At 46.6% G+C, this 18,683-nt stretch overlaps 2 protein-coding genes across 2 annotated transcripts in view; one reads left to right on the top strand and one right to left on the bottom strand.

The window, feature by feature from the left end:
- Nucleotides 1-18,683, bottom strand: part of LOC144147186 (uncharacterized) — a 45,507-nt gene that overhangs the window by 5,684 nt on the left and 21,140 nt on the right. The gene's annotated exons all lie outside the window — the stretch shown is intronic.
- Nucleotides 16,184-16,829, top strand: LOC144144813 (uncharacterized). Its single transcript, XM_077676323.1, has 2 exons — nucleotides 16,184-16,611; nucleotides 16,694-16,829. The coding sequence occupies exons 1-2, from the start codon at nucleotides 16,184-16,186 to the stop codon at nucleotides 16,827-16,829; spliced, it is 564 nt and encodes a 187-aa protein (XP_077532449.1).

Raw genomic sequence — 18,683 nt, 5'->3', positions numbered from 1 at the left:
GAGTTTTTGGCTAAGTATGTGTTTTACACTTCTCACGGCAGGCAGCCTACTCGCACATATGGTATTATGATGGCGGAAAAACTGCCAGTTTACACCGGGGGCCACGAGCCATCGCAAATATGCGCATATACCACGATTGTACCTCCCCCTAAAACGGTGTGAATACGTTTTTCCTAATGGGAGTAATAAAACTCCCAGTCCTTCTCTTCCACTTCTACCTCTCTTAAAAAGGGCTGGCAGTTGGTGTCGTGTGGGTTCTAGCGTCGTCGAATTTTTTGTGTCGATGTGAAATAGCGGCCACACGAATGAATACGAGGTGATTCCAGCCAACGGACGTTCGTTATGAACACTGTGGAACATACCTGGTTAAACGGCGACGCACTGCAACGTCTCCTCCGAGTGAACGACCTTCGAGCCGACGGAGCGCACCAGCAAACTATCGCGCGGCCTAATGCAGTGATATCCCGAGAGTGGCGCATTGAAAACAACGTGGTTGTGCCTCAGCGGTGCGGTTGAGGGTAAGATTCGCACGTTTTTTTAAATTAACCAAACTTTTTTGAGACTTGTGACACTTGAAGTGTGAAATAAAAATCAGTGTGTTTCCCGCGTCACTGAACCGGCCATTTTTCTTCCCTGGCCTCGCGCCTCCGGCAGCCGATCGTGGAGGCCATGCTTCGCCACTCTACATGAGCGCTGGGCGTGAAACAGGACGTCATGCAGGGCGCTTCATTGTGGAGGCCCAACGGTCTGAAGGCGATGCGTATGTGCTCGGGTGGCGAGCAGAACACTCACTCATTCTCACTCGCGAGCAGAATGAAGTGTCCGTACTGTGAACGGCTAGCAGGTGTTTTGTTACACTGTGTATGTGGCTTATTGACCGCCGAAGGTAAAGTTAGCCGGTCAAACGTCCCAGGGCCCCTCGTTGAGAAGTACGTGCGGTGCCCACCGCGGCTGCTACCAGGAGGATGACTTCCGCGTGTAGCCCGTGATTCATTGCTTTCACTGGGGAAGGAGAATATCGGGAGCCTTAGGTAGACAAAGGGAGCTTTCGTGCGCTATGCGCGCGTAAATTGAACCAGAAGCTGTCATTCGTGGGAGCATTCTGTTGGGCCTAAGGGCGACTGCTTTTTTTTTTTGCTGGGGAAGGGGGGGGGATAGAAGGGAGACGTCAAACTGACGGAAAAGTTTTCTCAACTTTGGGTGAGGGAGAGAGGGTAATTTCGGGTGGTACTACCTAGAACCCGCCCCCACCACGCTATACACGAGGAAAAAAAAGAGGGAGATGAAGCATTTTGATAAGTTGGTCACAACAAGGGTCAGGCGCCGTTTCGAACACAACTTTTTCTTGACCAAGTTGTGATCGCAGGTGTGTCGTATGGAAGGGTAATTTTGCATAGCTTTAAATAAACATTAAGACATTACAGGAAGATGGCAACAAGAGTGACAGGTGCGTCGTCATTACAATGTCATTTTTTTTTCAGGTCGGATGTCCATTATGGATCTGTATTTGTTCCCGTACATTTAAAGCCATATATTATTTATCCCTGTGGTTTCCTGAGAAATGCCAGGAGGCTCGGCACGTGCAAGAAAACAGTGCATAGACGACATGCTGACCTAACTTGTTGCAAATGGCTTAAATATTTTAAGTGCGAATGCACTTCTTAAGCGAGCCTGAATCGTCCGCCGCCGTAGTCCGCATAGCAACAGCTGCGGGTGCGCGCGCTCCACGTCTTCCCTAGCAACGGGGGGAGATGGGCGCGCGCTGCCTGGCCGCGTCCCCATGGCTCATTCTTGTTGTTGTTCCTGCTGACATGGCACATACCCACGTGGGGGATTGGCCGGGAATCGGGCGTGAGAAGGGCTAATGCACCCGCTTAAAGGAGTACTGACACGAAATTTCAAAGCTGAGATCCGCTCTAGCAATCAAGTACAACGACAACACAAATAGGTGTCTGTGAATAAATGCATCTTTCTTTCTTTGTAGTTGTGTGTGATGTCTCTTTCGCGAACGTTACCGAACCGCGCAAATTCAACTCGTGCATTCGCACTTTCACATTGTTCCCCTCGGGGAAATGCGGGGAATTTTGCGTTGAAGCGTGCTGTAGTAGATAAAGTTTTTACCAAGATACCTTTTCTTTTTGAAGTAGGTGTTTTGTTGATTCAGCGTATTTATTGTGTTATTCAAGTGTCCACACACATTTCGTATTTATGTCATTGCAATGCAATAAATTGACTGCATTCACAAAACAAACTGTTCTCGTTCTGCCTTTAAAACGTTTGAAGCAGAAAAAGACTAGAAAAATATTTCCAACGGGGTTCCTAGACAATCCTGAACGAAACATGAAAAGGCGATCTGTGCGCTCATTATCAACTCAAAATTCAGTAATAAATTTCTCTGCCGCCCTTATATGAAACGTCGAAAAACAAAAAAAAAATACCCCGAATGGAGGTCAACCGTACTCCCATGCGAACCCTGAAAACTCCCAGTGGGACGAAATCATATACTTCCCATGGTCCCCCTGCAAACTCCCATTCTAGTGGCAGTAAAATGGAACTACCTTATACTACTGAATACACCGTGGAAATAATGGGAATAAAGCGTTACTCCCATTGGAAGGAGCACTGAAAACTCTGACTTGGTACTGAGCATTGCGACAAGCCCTTTACTCCCATTTAAGGTTATTTGTGTTCTGTGTGTGATATCTAATGTTGTAGACATGCAGGGCTTCGCAAATATGCTGCGGAAGGCTACACTGTAAAGAAGGCTTACCAGATAAAAACAAAATGTATATAACCAAACGAACGATACTTCGACTGACAAAGACCGCTGCTACCCGCAGTTTAAGAGAAGCTTGTCAATTCTTAAATATGGGCTATATGTTTGGAGCAATGTAACATGGTAAAGCAGCGCCATATAAGCAGGACGACAACGAAAAAAAAACACAGGACTAGCGCTGAGCATCAACCATTTTTTTAACAGACACAAAAAAGATACAGAGAAACAGCGTATGACAGAACATGGGCGAAGTAATCAGGAAAACTTTTGCCCCACTATGTCAGGTGGTTCAGTATTTAGGCAAACGGCAAGTGCGCTTTCGGAGAGAGAGAGAGAATAAATATTTTATTATATTGTTCACATTCTGTTAAATCGGCCTGGATCCGTGGAAGGCATCTCTAGTCCGGGATGCCTTGACTTCGGCCGGCGGTGATTCCTCGGATCACCAGTTGGAGCAGGGTATCTGGAACCGGGCTCTCCGGGGAAGCTCTTTACTGCTAGTGGATAATCTTTTTTTTAAAAGCAAGGCTTTCTACTTCTACCAGTCAACGGTTCTTTCATATTGTGCGGGACAATAAACTATCACTATAAAGGAGCTATAAATAAACTATAAAGGAGGGCAGGGTTTCTATCCCGCACACTGTAGATGGCGCGGCGAATTTACCCACCGTTCGCCGCGCATAGTTGTCTGCTCGCCGGCGGTTTGGCTTTGTCGTCTGCTTTAGCGAAGGGTTGTTTTGGGCCTGTTTTGGCGCAGCTTCGCCACCATAAGGCGCTTCCTTCGCATGGATTGATTCTTTTGTTGGACAGCAGCAGGGTAACCCTGACCCTACAGAATAAATAGTCCTATGACAAAGATACGTTAAATGTTAGTTTTCGGGGCGGGACAACAAAATTTAGAGACCACATATAGTGGTCCGGCCGTGCGAGACACGCTACCTTTTGCGCCCTGCTTGCCACGAATGGTACACCGTTTTCTAAATTAGTGAATATCAATTCGGTTCTGTTTTGAGAGGTATTACTTAGGGCGAATAGAGCAACTGGTTCTGATAAATAGCGATTATTAAAGTTCCCTCAGTCTCTCGCAATTCTCAAACTTACTAAACTTCCTAGTTTTAATCGGCGTATAATTGAATCACTAAGCTCACATGCCGAATTGTTTAGGTGTCTGCACTTGGGTCCCCCGGAAATGTAGCCCCGTGGTTGCACACCAGGATGGTGAGGTTCTTCTGGCTCACCCTTCGAAAGACGCTCCGTTCCGTTCTATTTCTGCCTGACGCATGTCCGGGCTGCAGCGGCGGCGTCCGCTGCTCTAGCCCGGCGGTGGCCGACGCAGCTTGGTACGGAGAGCCACCCCGCGAATTCCGGGTAATGGCTGCCCGAACATCTGGTTTCACTCATTGTAGAGCCACGTGTGTGAATTCAAGTGACGTCGCATGAGCAATTGCTGCGGGTGTCGATTAAAGCTTTGCTTCACAATCACGACTCACAACATTGACTGCGGCCAATTTGCTCAGACACACCCATAAACGCCTAGATTGCACAGTTTTCACCTGCATTTACAATTCACCACGCTTCAAGCAATGAAAGGCTTTCGTGGTGTTTAAACCCGCGCATGCGTGTGAGGGTTTTTTGAAACCTGGAACGTCAACGCAGCGGTGTCAATGGCCAGCTAAATTGCGCCCCGCACCTGAGCTTAAACTTTATTGTGCTATTGGAACCCGTCATTGATCCACCTACCAGTGTTCCCTATATAGCCTCTCACACACGATAGAGGCATTTCATACAAAACACCATGTTTGCTACCAGCAAACTTTATGGCAACCTGTTAGCGCAGCGGTTGCTCTATTCATCGCTGTTCACAGCAGAGCACATTCCTGGTATTTTTCCGGGGCGGAAAACATGACGTTGGCATCCCAATTCCCAGCCACCTTTTTGAGGCGACGGAAAAAAAATGTGTACATTAGCGACGACTACAGGCTACTTTCGTTACTAATTTTATCTCGCACCCGACGTCGTGCACCTGACCAAACGTAAAGGAACAGGCTTTCCACCGCTGACGCCATTACCCAAAGGGGGAAGCCAGTTTGTTGTAAATGGGGTAAACTTGGTGCTAAGCACTATCGCCGAATTTGTGCTGACAGGGCTTCTCGAAGACACCACGAAGACAGCTAACACCAATACCTCTTATCACTATCTCCTAGAAGAAGCTACCACCGCATAAGGAGACCCTTTGAGGAGCAACGTGGTGCACACGATACCAGCACGTCCGTTCTGCAATGGCACAGTGATGGTTCAGCCTTTCCAGTTCATGAGAATCACTTATGTGTCCGCTTTGTTGGAATTTTTTCCAACACTGCTTTTTACCCTTTCACGCTTCATGAACATATAGCCTTTTCGTGTTTCTGTTGCATAAACTGAGTTGAAGTTCTAGCGTGGGTTTCGTCGCCTCTTTTACCTCGGTCTCTATTTAGTGTTCGCTAGTACGATGATTTCCTTAGTCAGCAACCAACTCGCCCAACTTACCGCCTTAGTTAAACCCCACGAACACCCGAAGCTTCGCCGGAACAACGAACTTCGTTTTACATGTATGAGCATGAAAATGCCGCATTGGGTAGGTGAGAATATTTATCGACTCTAGGGTTGTGGAAGTTCAATACTTATGTGAAAGGATGTAATACTAGCAACAAAATGAAGAAATCTCCAAGGCCTTTGTAGTCTCGCGGTCCGTGATGCCGGCGCTAACAGCCTTAATGCCCAACGCAGGCCGGGTCGCAGTCAATAAGGACTTTACGCTGGCGGATTCCTGCGTCGGCAATGATTCTGGACAAAAAAAATACCGAGTGCTTTAACAACGAGAAACCCAAACAGCAGTCGAAATGTATGCTCCGTGGAGTGTTAACTATATGATCACCCATATACATCTTAGGGAGGATGACGTCAACTTTTGATGGGAGCAGGAAAAGTGCGGCAAAATTTGCAGTGATCGTTGATGTTTCACAATGGTACAGGAGCACTCGTCCCAAGTGAATTCGTTGCGGCCAAATCGTCGTAGGTGAACTCGTCAAATAGGGCAGGTCGTCATAGCCACCTCGCACTCGGGGAATTCGTAACCTAGGGAAGCGTACCCTTACGCATCTCGCCAGAAATTCCGTTTTTGGTCAATCATATTGAAGTGAAAAAAATACAGAAACTCGTATAATTCTCTACATATGCGCCAATACTCTTATACACCGCTCGTTCGATTAACCGACCTTGCGTTTCCTTGGGGGCCTTGGAGGAACTGTCGTTCCAGACGGCGTATTTTGTTGGTTAGTTCATGTTTTTTGAAATAGTCGCGTGAGGTAACACTATCAGTCTTTGCTTGTTCATTTCCATTTTTTTTAATTTTACAGTTTTATTTTTAGGTAATCTAGTACGGGCAGGTGTTTAGGATTTGGTTCTACATTTGCGGATTATAATATTTCGATCTTTTTTGTGTTTTAATTCTTCTGACTAACAATCATTGTCATCAGCACCTCATTTGGGTACCTTTCGTTTTGTGATATTACAATGATCTATAAAACACAGTTGTAGTAATTCTATTTATTAGCAATCGCTAATTAACGTTTGTGTGTTTACACTTCCTTTTTACACAGGAGATGATGCTGTTGTTAGCTGTTCGAAGGCTGTGGACCTCTGCTCCTAAACCCGTTTTGCATATGCCAGCACGCTTTGGTCATGCGCGCTCGCATGTGCTAACAACAGTGTCAACCCTCCAAACATGGGTGTACCACTTCCTGAAGCTCGACTAACTAGTCCTTAAAACGCTTAAGGTGCATTTTTTTTACACCCAGCCATGATGTCTGAAGAACCTTCAACAGATAACGAAAAAATTGAGAAAACGTTTTCTCAGCAAAAATGGTGCAATAACAAAAGGAGCAAAAGTGAAAATTGGACTGAATAGTCGACCCCCCTTTTCCAAAGTGTGAAAAATTAGTTTTGCAAGGGCAAGAAAAACAAGAAAGAAAAACCGAAACTTGAGTTAGAACCGAAGACCCACTTTCAACCAGTCGAACAAAGAAAATAAGGCCAACACACAAACTACGAAGACATCAACCTGCAAACAATTGTCTGGTTAAAGACACTAAACTCACTTCCTTCCTCCCTCCCTTCTCGACATCCACCGAAAATGGAATTGCGAGACGAAGTTCCCACGAATAAGAAGGTCGATGCTAGAACTTTCCTTAGTACGGGATCACCTAGAACCAGATGCCCGTTTTCCAAGTTCACCTAGGACCAGTTTCGCTATGACAAGTCGGCTGCAACGAGTGGGCCTGTCCCAGTTTCACAAGCGCTACCGATGTACACTATTTGCCTAAGCTTGCTCTTACATTACATCTGCCTTATAAATACCCCAGCCCACAAATATTTTTCCATATTCCGTGGAGTAAGCCAGAAAAAAAGAAAAATAAATGTTATCAGAACACCACACATGTGATTTGTGGCGCCTCATTTAGATACGGCAAAACTGTACGCAAATTCAGAATTTTCTCTACCATGGTGTAACCAATCCTGCACCGCTTACCTGTATTTTGAGTTTATGTGCGCAGCCCGTAAAAAGACAATGAAGTGATTTGTTAACATTGTAAGATTACTAGCGCAAACTGTAGTCAGGAGACCCCAGGCAGGACCGCTCTCGGTGCTTTGATTGGTTGATTGATTGTTGGGTTTAACTCGCCAGTGCTACACAGGCGATGAGGCAAAGCATAGTAGAACGCTCCGAATTATTTATGCTCATCTGGATTTTAACGTGCGCCGAAATGTCGAACGCATGACCGTTCTGGATTTTCGCCTCCATCAGAAAAGCGACCGCCGCAACCGGGAGTCCAGCTCGCATCCTTGGGCTCAGCAGTACAATGCCATAGTCACTGAGCAACTGCGACGGGTCATTCTAGGGGCTGTTATGACTAGCGTCAATAAATAAGCTACGCTTAAGAGTAACGTCACTTCGTGCACCCGGAAGCGTCTGCGAGCCATTTTGTTTCTGGCTTGCAGTGTTGCCATCTCTCCCAACGAAACCGCCGCCGGTTGTGACGAGCAGAGTGCGACCGGCCGCTCTAGCGTCCGCGCAGATGAGAGGGAGAGAGAGGAGAGGCGCCCAGAAAAAAATGGCTGCGCCCATATGTAAACAAATATCCGGTGGGGCCGACCGACCAATGAAAATCCCGGCGGCACATAACAGTGAGAGAAAAGAGTGCCGATACTGTAAAAGTCTTTATTTAGTGACGCTAGTTATGACCGGGTGGTGGACCCGGCAAACCCCAGCGCGGACCTCGACCCTAATTAGCGCGTTCGTCGATATTGGCTCGTGCACCGTATCAATCCGCATTGAATACCGCCGTTCATCAACCCCGCGGCTGCCGTGCCCCTTCGACTCTGAGTGACTTCAGCGGAAACGAGCAGGCAAGTCCGGGTACGCGACTCCCTGAGCATCCCAGCACGGTTGATTCTGATGAAACAGCACAGATAACTTCGGAAGCGCGGGCCATGAAATCTGTTATCGGCGAACATCGTGAGCCAAGCCCCATGCGTGCCTCATTCTTGGACAAAGAATCCAACCATAGCAGCGTTGCAATCGCATCCTTTCCCACGTGATGATATGGGCAAGTAACCAGAACGGTTTCCCGCGATGGCGGTGCCAATGTGAGTGAGATTGTGGGTCTGTGATTGGACCAGCCATTTGTAAGTTGACCTCTAGGGACTTTGGCGTGAACAAAATCACGGTGTTGCGAGCCACCGGTTGTTGCGGTTGCTGACATAGCATACAAACTTGTACTCATCATGTAAATACGTATACAAAGTTTTCTCCTTTATCCGCAAGCATTGGTCTCATAATAAACGTCTCCGGTCACCAGTAACGCTACCGATATGGTTTCCCGAAACATGGATTTGCAAAAACTGGTGGAACTGGTTGGATCTGACCATGAAAGTCGCAACAGTGCGTTCACGCGACTTTATCTATGAGAAAAATCAATTTGAAAGGGCTGTCCTCCTCTCTGTATCCTCCTTGGCGATTTCTGCTACGCTCACTCGAGGATGGTTTGGCTTCATTGCACTACAGCGGGGTTCCCCGATCCTGGCGAGTCGTCGTCACAATTACTGCACTCACTAAAACTAAGCCACGGCATGATTTCTGCCAGGAACCACGTGACTTTATTTTGTTTGTTTGTAGACCGTATCAAGCTCAGTAATGTCCATGAAGTAAACTAGCTTCGCAGAAGCGTGGATGCGACGCTTCGCTGGATAGTGCAATAGTAGACAATGTAAGGCCAGTAAACGGTAGAGAAGCGTCAGTGAAGTTAAAAAAGGTACAAAGCAATTGAAATCTAGCTAACCTTTCATTGTACAGAGTTAAACCAAGGTACGTGAAGCACTTTTTTCATTTAGTGAACTCGCGCAGCAATCAGCAGCACGCCCACACATTCGAGATTGCATGAGGAATGCAGACGCTAGAGATAGGGTATTTGTGGGGGTTCTATCTCACTATGGCGGACAATCCCATTACGGCGAGGAGTGCATTACGGCTGAGCGTTGCAACATGGCGGAGAGTCTCACTACGGCGAAAAGTGCGTTACGCCTGAATGTCGCGACACGGTGGAAGTGGGACAGTTTCAGCCGTTTAAATTACCTGCAGCTAGTTTCATTCAGCATTGTCGCAGCTGTGCATTACGTGCAAGAGCCTGCATATATAAGTTGACGCGTCTTTCGTGCATTATCATTGATTTCCGGCATTTGTTTTATCTTTTCCGTGTTTATTTTGTACGGATGAAAGTAGTGGTAAACGTAAATATGCTTGGAGTTTTAAATTCGTATTTTTTCTAGAGGCACTGGAAGTAGCGAGTAATATCCCCGTGCTCAAAAAAGGTCTCGCGGGGTTTATGGGTTATTATCGCTCCATATCTATTCTTGTCTTCTCAAATAAGGTTTTAAAAACAACTCACTGAGACCAGTCTTTCCCGCCATCTCAAAAAATCCGCTTGCTCCCCCTTTCTCAGTTTGGTTTTCGTGCTGTCTTATTTAACAACATTATGACCGTGTGTCTAACAGACAAAATAAATCGTTCATTGACCGCGGCGACGTTGCTGCTGCCATTTTCATAGATTTATAGACAGGAATCGACGCGAGGAACCGTGAAGTTCTTTTCATTTCATAGCTTGAGCGTTATGGGATAACAGGTCTTGCCATAACTTTGATAGGACGCCGTCTACTAATCAGGCAACAGATAGTTTTAATTTCTGCAGCAAAATCCTACCCAGTCACAGTTAATAGAGCAGTTCCACAAGGCTCAATATTGGGCCCATTGCTCTCTTTCATTTTCACAGATGATCTTCCTCTGTTTTACTTCCTCAATGCGTACTCAATGTATGCGGCACCACCGTCTTTAACGGCCATCAAAATACCTGCTTCTTGAACCATATGCTCTAGGATGACCTGTTTGCCTTCCAATGATTTTGTCTCCTTAAGAAATTATCTTAACGTACCTAAAACTTGCTTTTTGCTTTTCAGTTCCCTCAAGAAAAATTTTAGCCATGCACTCCTTTTAGTTTTAGGTGACAAAACAGAACTTCGGCGCAGTACTTTTGTTGTTTTTGTTGTGGTGGGGGGGAGGGATGAAGAGAATGTGATGGTCGATTCTTGCTTAAGTTTAATGAGCTCGTACTTTCCATATCAAAGAAAGTTTGATTTGGCATCAGAGTTTATTTAGAGTTAGCCGCACTTCAACTCGTAAACACTCATCACCCTGTATTAAGTTTTCTATCCCGCCTAAGTGGGCCATCCTCCCGCTACGGCATACAGTCGCATTACGGCGAAGAGTGCGTTACGGCTGAGCGTCGCAACACGGCGGAGAGTTTCACTACGGAGAAAAGTGCGTTACGGCTGAAACTCACATCATGGCGGAAGGGGGACAGTTTCAGCCGTTCAAATTATATGCAACATAGTTCCATGCAGCATTGTCGCAGCTGTGCGTTATGATAAAGAGCCTGCATATATATGTTGCCGCGTCTTTCCCGCATTTTCATTGTTTTCGGGGACTTGTTTTGTTTTTCTTTGCATGTTTCGCGTGTTTATTTTTTGCGGCTGAAGCTGGTAGTACGGCTTAAATGTGCGTTGCGGCTGAAATTTGCTGTAGGACATCACTATGAGCCAACCGGAAAAGTAGAAGAACCAAGAACAGCAACGCGAACCTCTAATGCCCTAGTTACGCGGCGGAAGTAAGCGGAGGTACATTTAACCACGGTTATATACTTTAACCGCGGTTACTGCAAACTGCGGTTTTGGCTGTTACACGCAAAATTCCAAGTGTGTCGACAGCGGTCACTTGGTTGCGAGTGTAACAATAATAAATTAACAAACTTTTAACCTTGCGATAAAAAACGACATTGAAGCAGTGTAGACAAAAGTAAATATTGATTAGACGGTTGCTTCAGACCCAAACACGGCGCACTCGAGCGCGGAAGCATTGGGCTTCCCCAACAGCTCGCAACCATGTTGGTTTTCTCGGTGTTCGGAACTTTAGGCTTAGAATCGGGGTGGATATTTGACCGCCGCTATCTCTACAACTGCAAATTACAATAAATACAACAATTTTTCAGCCACACTAACATCCTCAAGTTGCTACAGCGCGACATAAAACACGGACACAGAAAGACGACAGCACGAGCGCTGACTTCCAACTAAATTTAATACGATGAAACTTGCACCTTTTATACACATTCTCCATGGTTGATGCGCCAACTCATTGCCGTCAATTCCGGAATGTCCAGGGACCCAACGGAGGAAAACGATGCATGGCTGTAGAGCGGAGACCGCTCGTTTGACCCTAGCCCGGGCCCTCGGAAGACGGTGCGAGGCTCTCCCTTCGCCGTACCATTAAGGAGGTCTACCTTCAGCTCCGTCTTGACAAACGCCTCTACCCGCCTCCTCACCCATCACTCACCGTAAGGGAGGCTGGACTCCACCGGCACATCCAAATGAATGCCCTGATCACTCCCTCCCGCCTATTCTTTTATCGCTATCGATCTGACCCCTCTTGTCCCAACTGCCCCACTGCCTACGCTGATTTACCTCAGGGCCTATTCTGCTACCTGGTGGATCAGCTATCCGACTCGTATGCCAGTTTCTCGAGCATCATGCGTCAGGCGTCCTATCAAGGTTCTCAAAAGACATTGAGGACATGTATTACTCCATACCGCACGATGAATTGCTACCTGTTTTGAAGACTGCAATCGAAGATAACGGGGGCGTGGCATTCCAAAATTTAGCAGGTATGTCTGCCGACACCTTCCTTGAGCTTCTAGCTGCATACCTTGGAGCCACAATTGTGTCGTTTGAAGACAACCACTAGACGCAACGCAGTGGAATCTGCATTGGCTCACGAGCTGCGCCTTATTTGTGCGACATTTCTCTGGCCTTCGGAAGGCAGGTCACCGATATGCTTGGTGAAGAGATAGCGGTCGTGATCTACTGGTATGTCGGCGACTTTTTAGTTTTGTGTACGCCGAGCCAAGCAGACGACCAAGAAGAATCCATGGAAAGGGTTTTGGACGCATTCAAAGGTGCATGCCCAGCACTCACTTTCACTCACGAGATGGCAGTCGAAGAAAGGATAAGGTTTCTAGACCTAATAGTGCACTTCAGCAGCGATCTCACATGGTGGAGATACGCATCGGGGGAAGAGAATGGCTTTTTGCCCTTTGACTCAGCGCATTCGAAAAATGTCAAGCACAGTTTGGCCAACCGTGCCCTGAACTTGGCTTTAAGCCGGTCATGCTGCCACGAAATGGAGAGGAGCTTCACGGACAAAATCTCGAAACTGCGCCATGCAGGCTATCCAAACGCGGTCCTGGTGTCGATCTGCCAGTCATTGCTTAAAACCAAACAAAAAAGAAAAATCCCCGAGTATATGGGAGAGGCCATTGACAGAAGCAAGCTTGCGGTTGAGCTCTATCTGCACGGAATAACACACAACATTAAGAAGATAGCGGCCAGAGAAGGGGTGACAGATGTTTGCTCAGCCCCAAACAAAGGGTATGCCATGTACCGCCGTGTTAACCAGCCAATGATAGCGAGCCAGTGCACAACCAACTACCGTACCAAGTACGCAGCATGTGTTCAGGGGGTTTTGTACAAGCTATCGTTATCGTGCGGGAAAAGCTACATTGGCCAGACCGGCCTTTGTATGAACGACCGAGTTCGAGAGGACAAGCCCTCAACAAAGAATGCTCCGTCAGGACATTTGGCCATGCACCTCCGATATTGCCGCAAGTGTGAAGGGGACTTTCATGGTGTCATTACCAGGCATTACCAGGCTGGCACGCGAAATCATCGATGCTATGGAAATTAAAGAGGGTGCCGACGATTGTGTCATTACTGCGTCGGTTGCGCAAACCGATAAAGAAAAACTATTTCTGCGCACTGTTGCTCCGAGAACACGTGGCTAGAGCGTATAAATGTACAGCAAGGCGAGGCGTAATAAACATTCATTTGGTAGTGCCAGCGCTCGTGCTTTGTCTTTCGTCGTTGCCTGCATCGCCAGTTAAATTTAGGCTGACCAGTATTTATTAACGTTCTTCTACTCACGTTCATGGCCAAAAAAGGAAAGAATTGGTGCATAACTTCATATTGAAGAAGGTTTGAATACTGCGGTTTTTTTTTGTAGTGTGCCCTGATTTCAATGTAATTGTATAAGTTACTGCCCATACTAATAATCTACATTGTTGTCTAGTACGCCTGATATCAGGTGTACTGTAAGTTTATTGCGTTCCGTTTTGCCTCAAGAGCGATAGAAACTGCGCTTGGATAATTGTTTCACTTTAAGTTGCAAAGAGAAACCCGCAAGAACTGTCATAATGCACCCCATTAGCTTCAGGTAATGGTTTGGGTGGCGCGGGACGCCGCAGTGATGAAAACAGGCCCTCTGACCAATGCCTCACTAGCCCAGGTTAGCGAAGACACGGCAAAGATCTAATAAATCCCGCCGTTCCCAGAAAGACTGAAGGCCACCTGAGGAAGTCTCCATCCGCGGCGACAAGAAAGCTTTTTTTTCTGAACCGATTAGAGCGACAAACTAAGATCGGAAGAAAGCGATATGTTTTCGATGACGTCAAGGTCATATTTTATTTCGGCTACCCCACCGTCCCCAAACGGTATGCCCACCTTGCCTTATCGATTATAGATAAAACATTACGAGCCATACCACTGTGTTCTGGTGGGTGAGCATTACCTTTCTAGCTCACGACATAGAGGTATGTGCAAATTTTATTTCTCTGGAACTTCAACGAGGGTTGCTCCTAAGAGAGAGGACTGCACGTCGGTCATGCTTGGTTCCAACACTAGAGCACGAGTGAATGAGCAGAGCACGGCAGGGAAAGTCAAAACACAGACAAAACACAGATGTTAGTTAGAACTCCTCGAAAGTGAACAGAATTCTTGGCTGAGCTTGAAATGTAGCATAACGTGGTGCATGTGCAAAACTTTTAAATTCGCCAAACTCCCAAGAAAAAATTTCTACCCCGACCAAAACGAGAGCCTCCAATTTGTCTCTTTGTCGCCCTAGCTGGGAATCCTTTCGCACAGCCGCTGTGCAATCAATGGGAAAACTAATTAAGAGCCCTGGCTCGGGGAAAGCAGCTGTTATACAGTCGCCTTGCACATGGTTTCCTTGCACTGAAGCACAAGCGGATTCAGCGCAGCCACCGCTGGGATGTATAAGACGCAGGTGAAGTCGCCATATTACCCTCACCTAGACACGCGGTACCATGGCGGGTGCTCTGAGCGAGCGAAGCTACACGAAAAGAGCAGCTTACGTTCCAGCCGGTGAAGGTATACCTTGCGGCACCATGATGGCCTTGGAAGGTGCAGCATTGTAGAGACTTTGTTCCTAATATTTCTACATAACGAATCGCAGGATTGTATTTCAGAAAGTTTCCGAACTATTCCAAACAGCTGAAAATACAGACCGATTCATGATTTCTGCATGAGCGGCACTTTCATTTGCCCTTTTCATTATTACGTAGCGTAAACGGTTATATTTACAGTTGACAGTTCAGACATTTCTCTTCATTAGTGTTGTCGTAATCCTACCCGAACTACTAAAATTCAAATAAAACGTGCTAACCGACCTAGGTTGCTTTCATGAAACTGATGCCACGGGTTGTGAAACACAACGTCGGGAAAGGGTTCAAAATTGCAACCGAAAAGCATACGACCTAGCTTCAACTTGTGAATTTGTTACATCTAACTATGGTAATGCGTAAGCATTCATTGCTAAGTTGTCCAAACTGCCAACCGTATATGGCCTCGTATTGTGGAACATTGCATATCTTGCGAGGTTTGCGCGTTTATTTGGTGTAAAGGATAAAAGAATATTTTTTTGTGCGAGAAAAAACATTAAGGCTAAAAAAAGCTGCCCAGAGTCACCAAATCAAAAAGTTATATCGTACGCACCGCCCTCGCATCATTGCAGCCAATGACACCAGAAAGAAACAAACAGACAAATGGAAGAAATCCCGGAAAAATCGCAACAGACTAACCGGTTATAACTTCTCAAAATAAACATTTGGAAATTCATTTACAGATTTAATTATTTCATTGGTTTAAATAAACCGCATCCGCCGAACAATTAGGAGCACATATATTGTACCCAATCAATACGGTATATCTTTAAGCAACCCTACCCGGTAAGAAAAAAAATGACAGCGCATCTTCTCTGTTCATCGCAAATGTCGAGAAAGACGGAAGTCATCTGTCGCCCCTGGCAAGCAAATGCCTCCCTTCTCTTTCCCACTCACCTCTCATGCTGGTCCTCTCCCGTCTCGCACACGCTAGAAGTTTACTCGACTCAATTTAAATTGAGACCCGCCGCGGTGGCTCAGTAGTTAAGGCGTTGCGCTGCTGAGCATGATGTCGCGGGTTCGATTCCCGGCAACGGTGGCCGCTTTTCTGATGGAGGAGAAAAGGAAAAATGCCCGTGTGTACGAGATTTCGGCGCACGATAAAGATCCCCAGGTGGTCAAAATTAATCCGGAGCCCTCCACTACGGCGCGCCTAATCGCCTGCGTTGCGTCGGCGCGTTAAACCCCACAATCAATCAATCAATCAATCAATTTAAATTGACATAGTCGCTCACCGCCCGGTCAATACGTATGTTCGTTCTGATATTTTGGATATTCGCCCTTTTTTGTTTGGCAACGAACTTCGCCTACGCTATGATTGGTTAGCCCAACCAGTCTTCCGGTTTGGGACTTCCGGTCCGCCCGCCGCCGCTGTTTACCGACGACGCGGGCAGCGACTGAGTTCGTTGCGGAAATAAGAGGTTGGTGAGAAGTCGCTCGGTCGTAATTTTATCCGCGTGAGAGTTACACCATGAGCAGCGAGTACTATCGAGCGTTGGACATCACGGCCAGAGAGAGGTACCGTCAAAAGTTGACTTTCAACGGGGAAGAGCTGCCGGACCCACTCGATCCACCGCTCCGTCAACACGTGTTTGTGACCGACTCGAGGCGGTTGCCTTCGGTGCACGTCGGCGACATCTACATGTACCTCGTAGAGGGTACGTGTTTCTACTCTAAAGAAGAGTTTAAGAGTTTCAAGCTTTCCGACGGGTACAACAGCTTCATCAGCGGTAAGGTTCGACAACTGCGCTGCTTCAGTGCAGCTTTCGGAAGCAGCGCGGTAGTGCTCGTCGCTGCCGACGTCGAGGCCAGCCAGACCGTCAAAAAAGTACACCAGCCCTGGACTCTTGTGAAAAAAGACGGCACCGTAATCAACGCCCATTGCACTTGCATGGCCGGGTAAGCGTTTTTTTCTCAACTGCCAACTCCGAGTTGAGTAGACGGGCCATGCTCGCGATCTAATGTGTATGTTTCGCTGCAGTCTGGGTGAGGCGTGCAGTCATGTGTCGGCGCTGCTGTTTCGCGTGGAAGCCGAGGTCAAGCACGGGCTCAACGACCCATCGTCCACCTCAGTGGAGTGCCGGTGGATTTGTCCGTCCACGTCAGTAGAGGTATGATATGGTCATTCGCGTGTTGCCGTCAAAAAAAAAAAAATTCACTCCAACGCGCGCATAAGTGATACGACCAGTTTGTTATCTAGTCATCTTGAAAAGGTGTTCGGGAAGTATTATTCTAGGAGAAAGCGTAACTTCATTATGGATTTGTCATGCAGGCTGCCCAAGTTGTTGACATTCAGTTTGTCAAGTCAGGAACTCAAAGAAAAATGAAGTGTTGTGGGAACCCAGCCGCAGAAGCCCGGCAGCAGCATCAGGTGGCCACTGCATCAGACGACCAGGTGCAAAGTTTCCTGAAGAGAGTGAAGGTACGTGCGTAAACCATACTTGGTGAAGTAAGGCAGAAAAGACGGCTGAAAGTTTGTATTTTATTATCACTGCTAGTAATAATACAAATCAACATTTCAAAGATTTACAAATGTCACTATTGCACTTAATTGCAAAATTACGTGAGTACCTTGTATCTATTGAAACCTTGTTTTTAAGTAGGCTCAATCACCCAGGTGATCAATATTGCTGTGTCTGTATATTATACATGCCAATATCCAAACATGTTCTGGCAATGGGTGCATGCACGAAAAGCTTTGGTTGGCTGGGAGCAGAATTAGATTCATTCAGGAACTGTTTTGGCATAACTTGGCAAGAAACATAGTGCGGCCACCTCAAGCTCAGATTCACAGTGCAAAGCTTGTAGCCACACTCCACAGGAGGCAAACATTCGTGTAGTGGATTGTCTTGTGTGCCTCATTCCAATGATCTTGTCTGCTACCTGCGACTCTTACTTTTATCTTTTACCTGTTTACGCTGTCATTTGGAAGCTTATGCGTGCCCCGCAGAATCATCTGCTGTCCTTATGGCCAATTCACGAACAGAAGGGCTGTGGATGACAGCACAGCATTCATGCTAGCAATAAGCTCTAATTTCAAAACGATTTTTAGTGATCATGAGTCATGCTGGTCAGACGGCATTAATTTCACAGCCTGTCGAGCTCAGTAGTTTAATGAAAGTAACAATATAGTTAATTAATAGCTGGAAAAAGGAGCAACGCATGTGCGCATTACGATCAGTTTTATGGTGACCTGTCGCCCCCTGCTGTTCATAATAAGTTGCTCATGAAGATGTGCATGGCTCTCATTAGGTCACTCTGCAGTACTGTTGTTGTCTGCCGACTTGATAGTGTAAAATTACAATCATAAAAATACACTGGCGGCCACTATGCTACTGGTATGGATGACCAAATTACATCAGTGCAGTCCATCTGTGTGCAATTCAAATGCGGGCGGTTGACAACAGTCGATTGCGGAATGTTAACGAGAGTGCTCCTGCAGGCTCATAGCGAAGGAACACCCTGAAATATTTTTGCTCGGTCCCTTTTTCTTCCCATTCATAGCATTTTGTCGTCGGCGTGCCCCTACTACTACAGTAAAAGCTCGTTAATTGGAACTCGAAGGGGACCATAAAATTGTTCAAATTAAGCGGAGTTCGAATTAGTGGGAGGGCACTAGAATTGATGAATGGACATCACGCCCCACTGCGCAGGCAGAACCAAAGAAGCCACCCCTGGACTCATTATCGTGAATTCGGCATTATGACACGTTTGTGGCAGATAATTTCGTAAATTAAGTTTTGTAAGTAATAATGGCATGCGCCGGAGCACTGGCACCGGGTGCTCAGTGCCCTCTGTAGAAGCGAAATACACTGTTGCAGGAGCGTAGTGCACGCCACGCTGTTGTTTTTCTGTTTTGTTCTTTTGAGTCTTAGTAAATTTGGTTTGGTTTGTATTTGCAACACATTGTAGTCACTCTGGGCCGACATTTTCTTCCAGGAGCGATGGAAATCAGGGGATCATAGTTCGAA

Source organism: Haemaphysalis longicornis, unplaced genomic scaffold (genome assembly GCF_048455015.1).
Source record: "Haemaphysalis longicornis isolate Haplotype H1 unplaced genomic scaffold, Haemaphysalis longicornis Haplotype H1 scaffold_7, whole genome shotgun sequence".
Classification (NCBI taxonomy): Eukaryota; Metazoa; Arthropoda; class Arachnida; order Ixodida; family Ixodidae; genus Haemaphysalis; species Haemaphysalis longicornis.
This window is presented reverse-complemented; position numbering and strand designations above follow the sequence as displayed.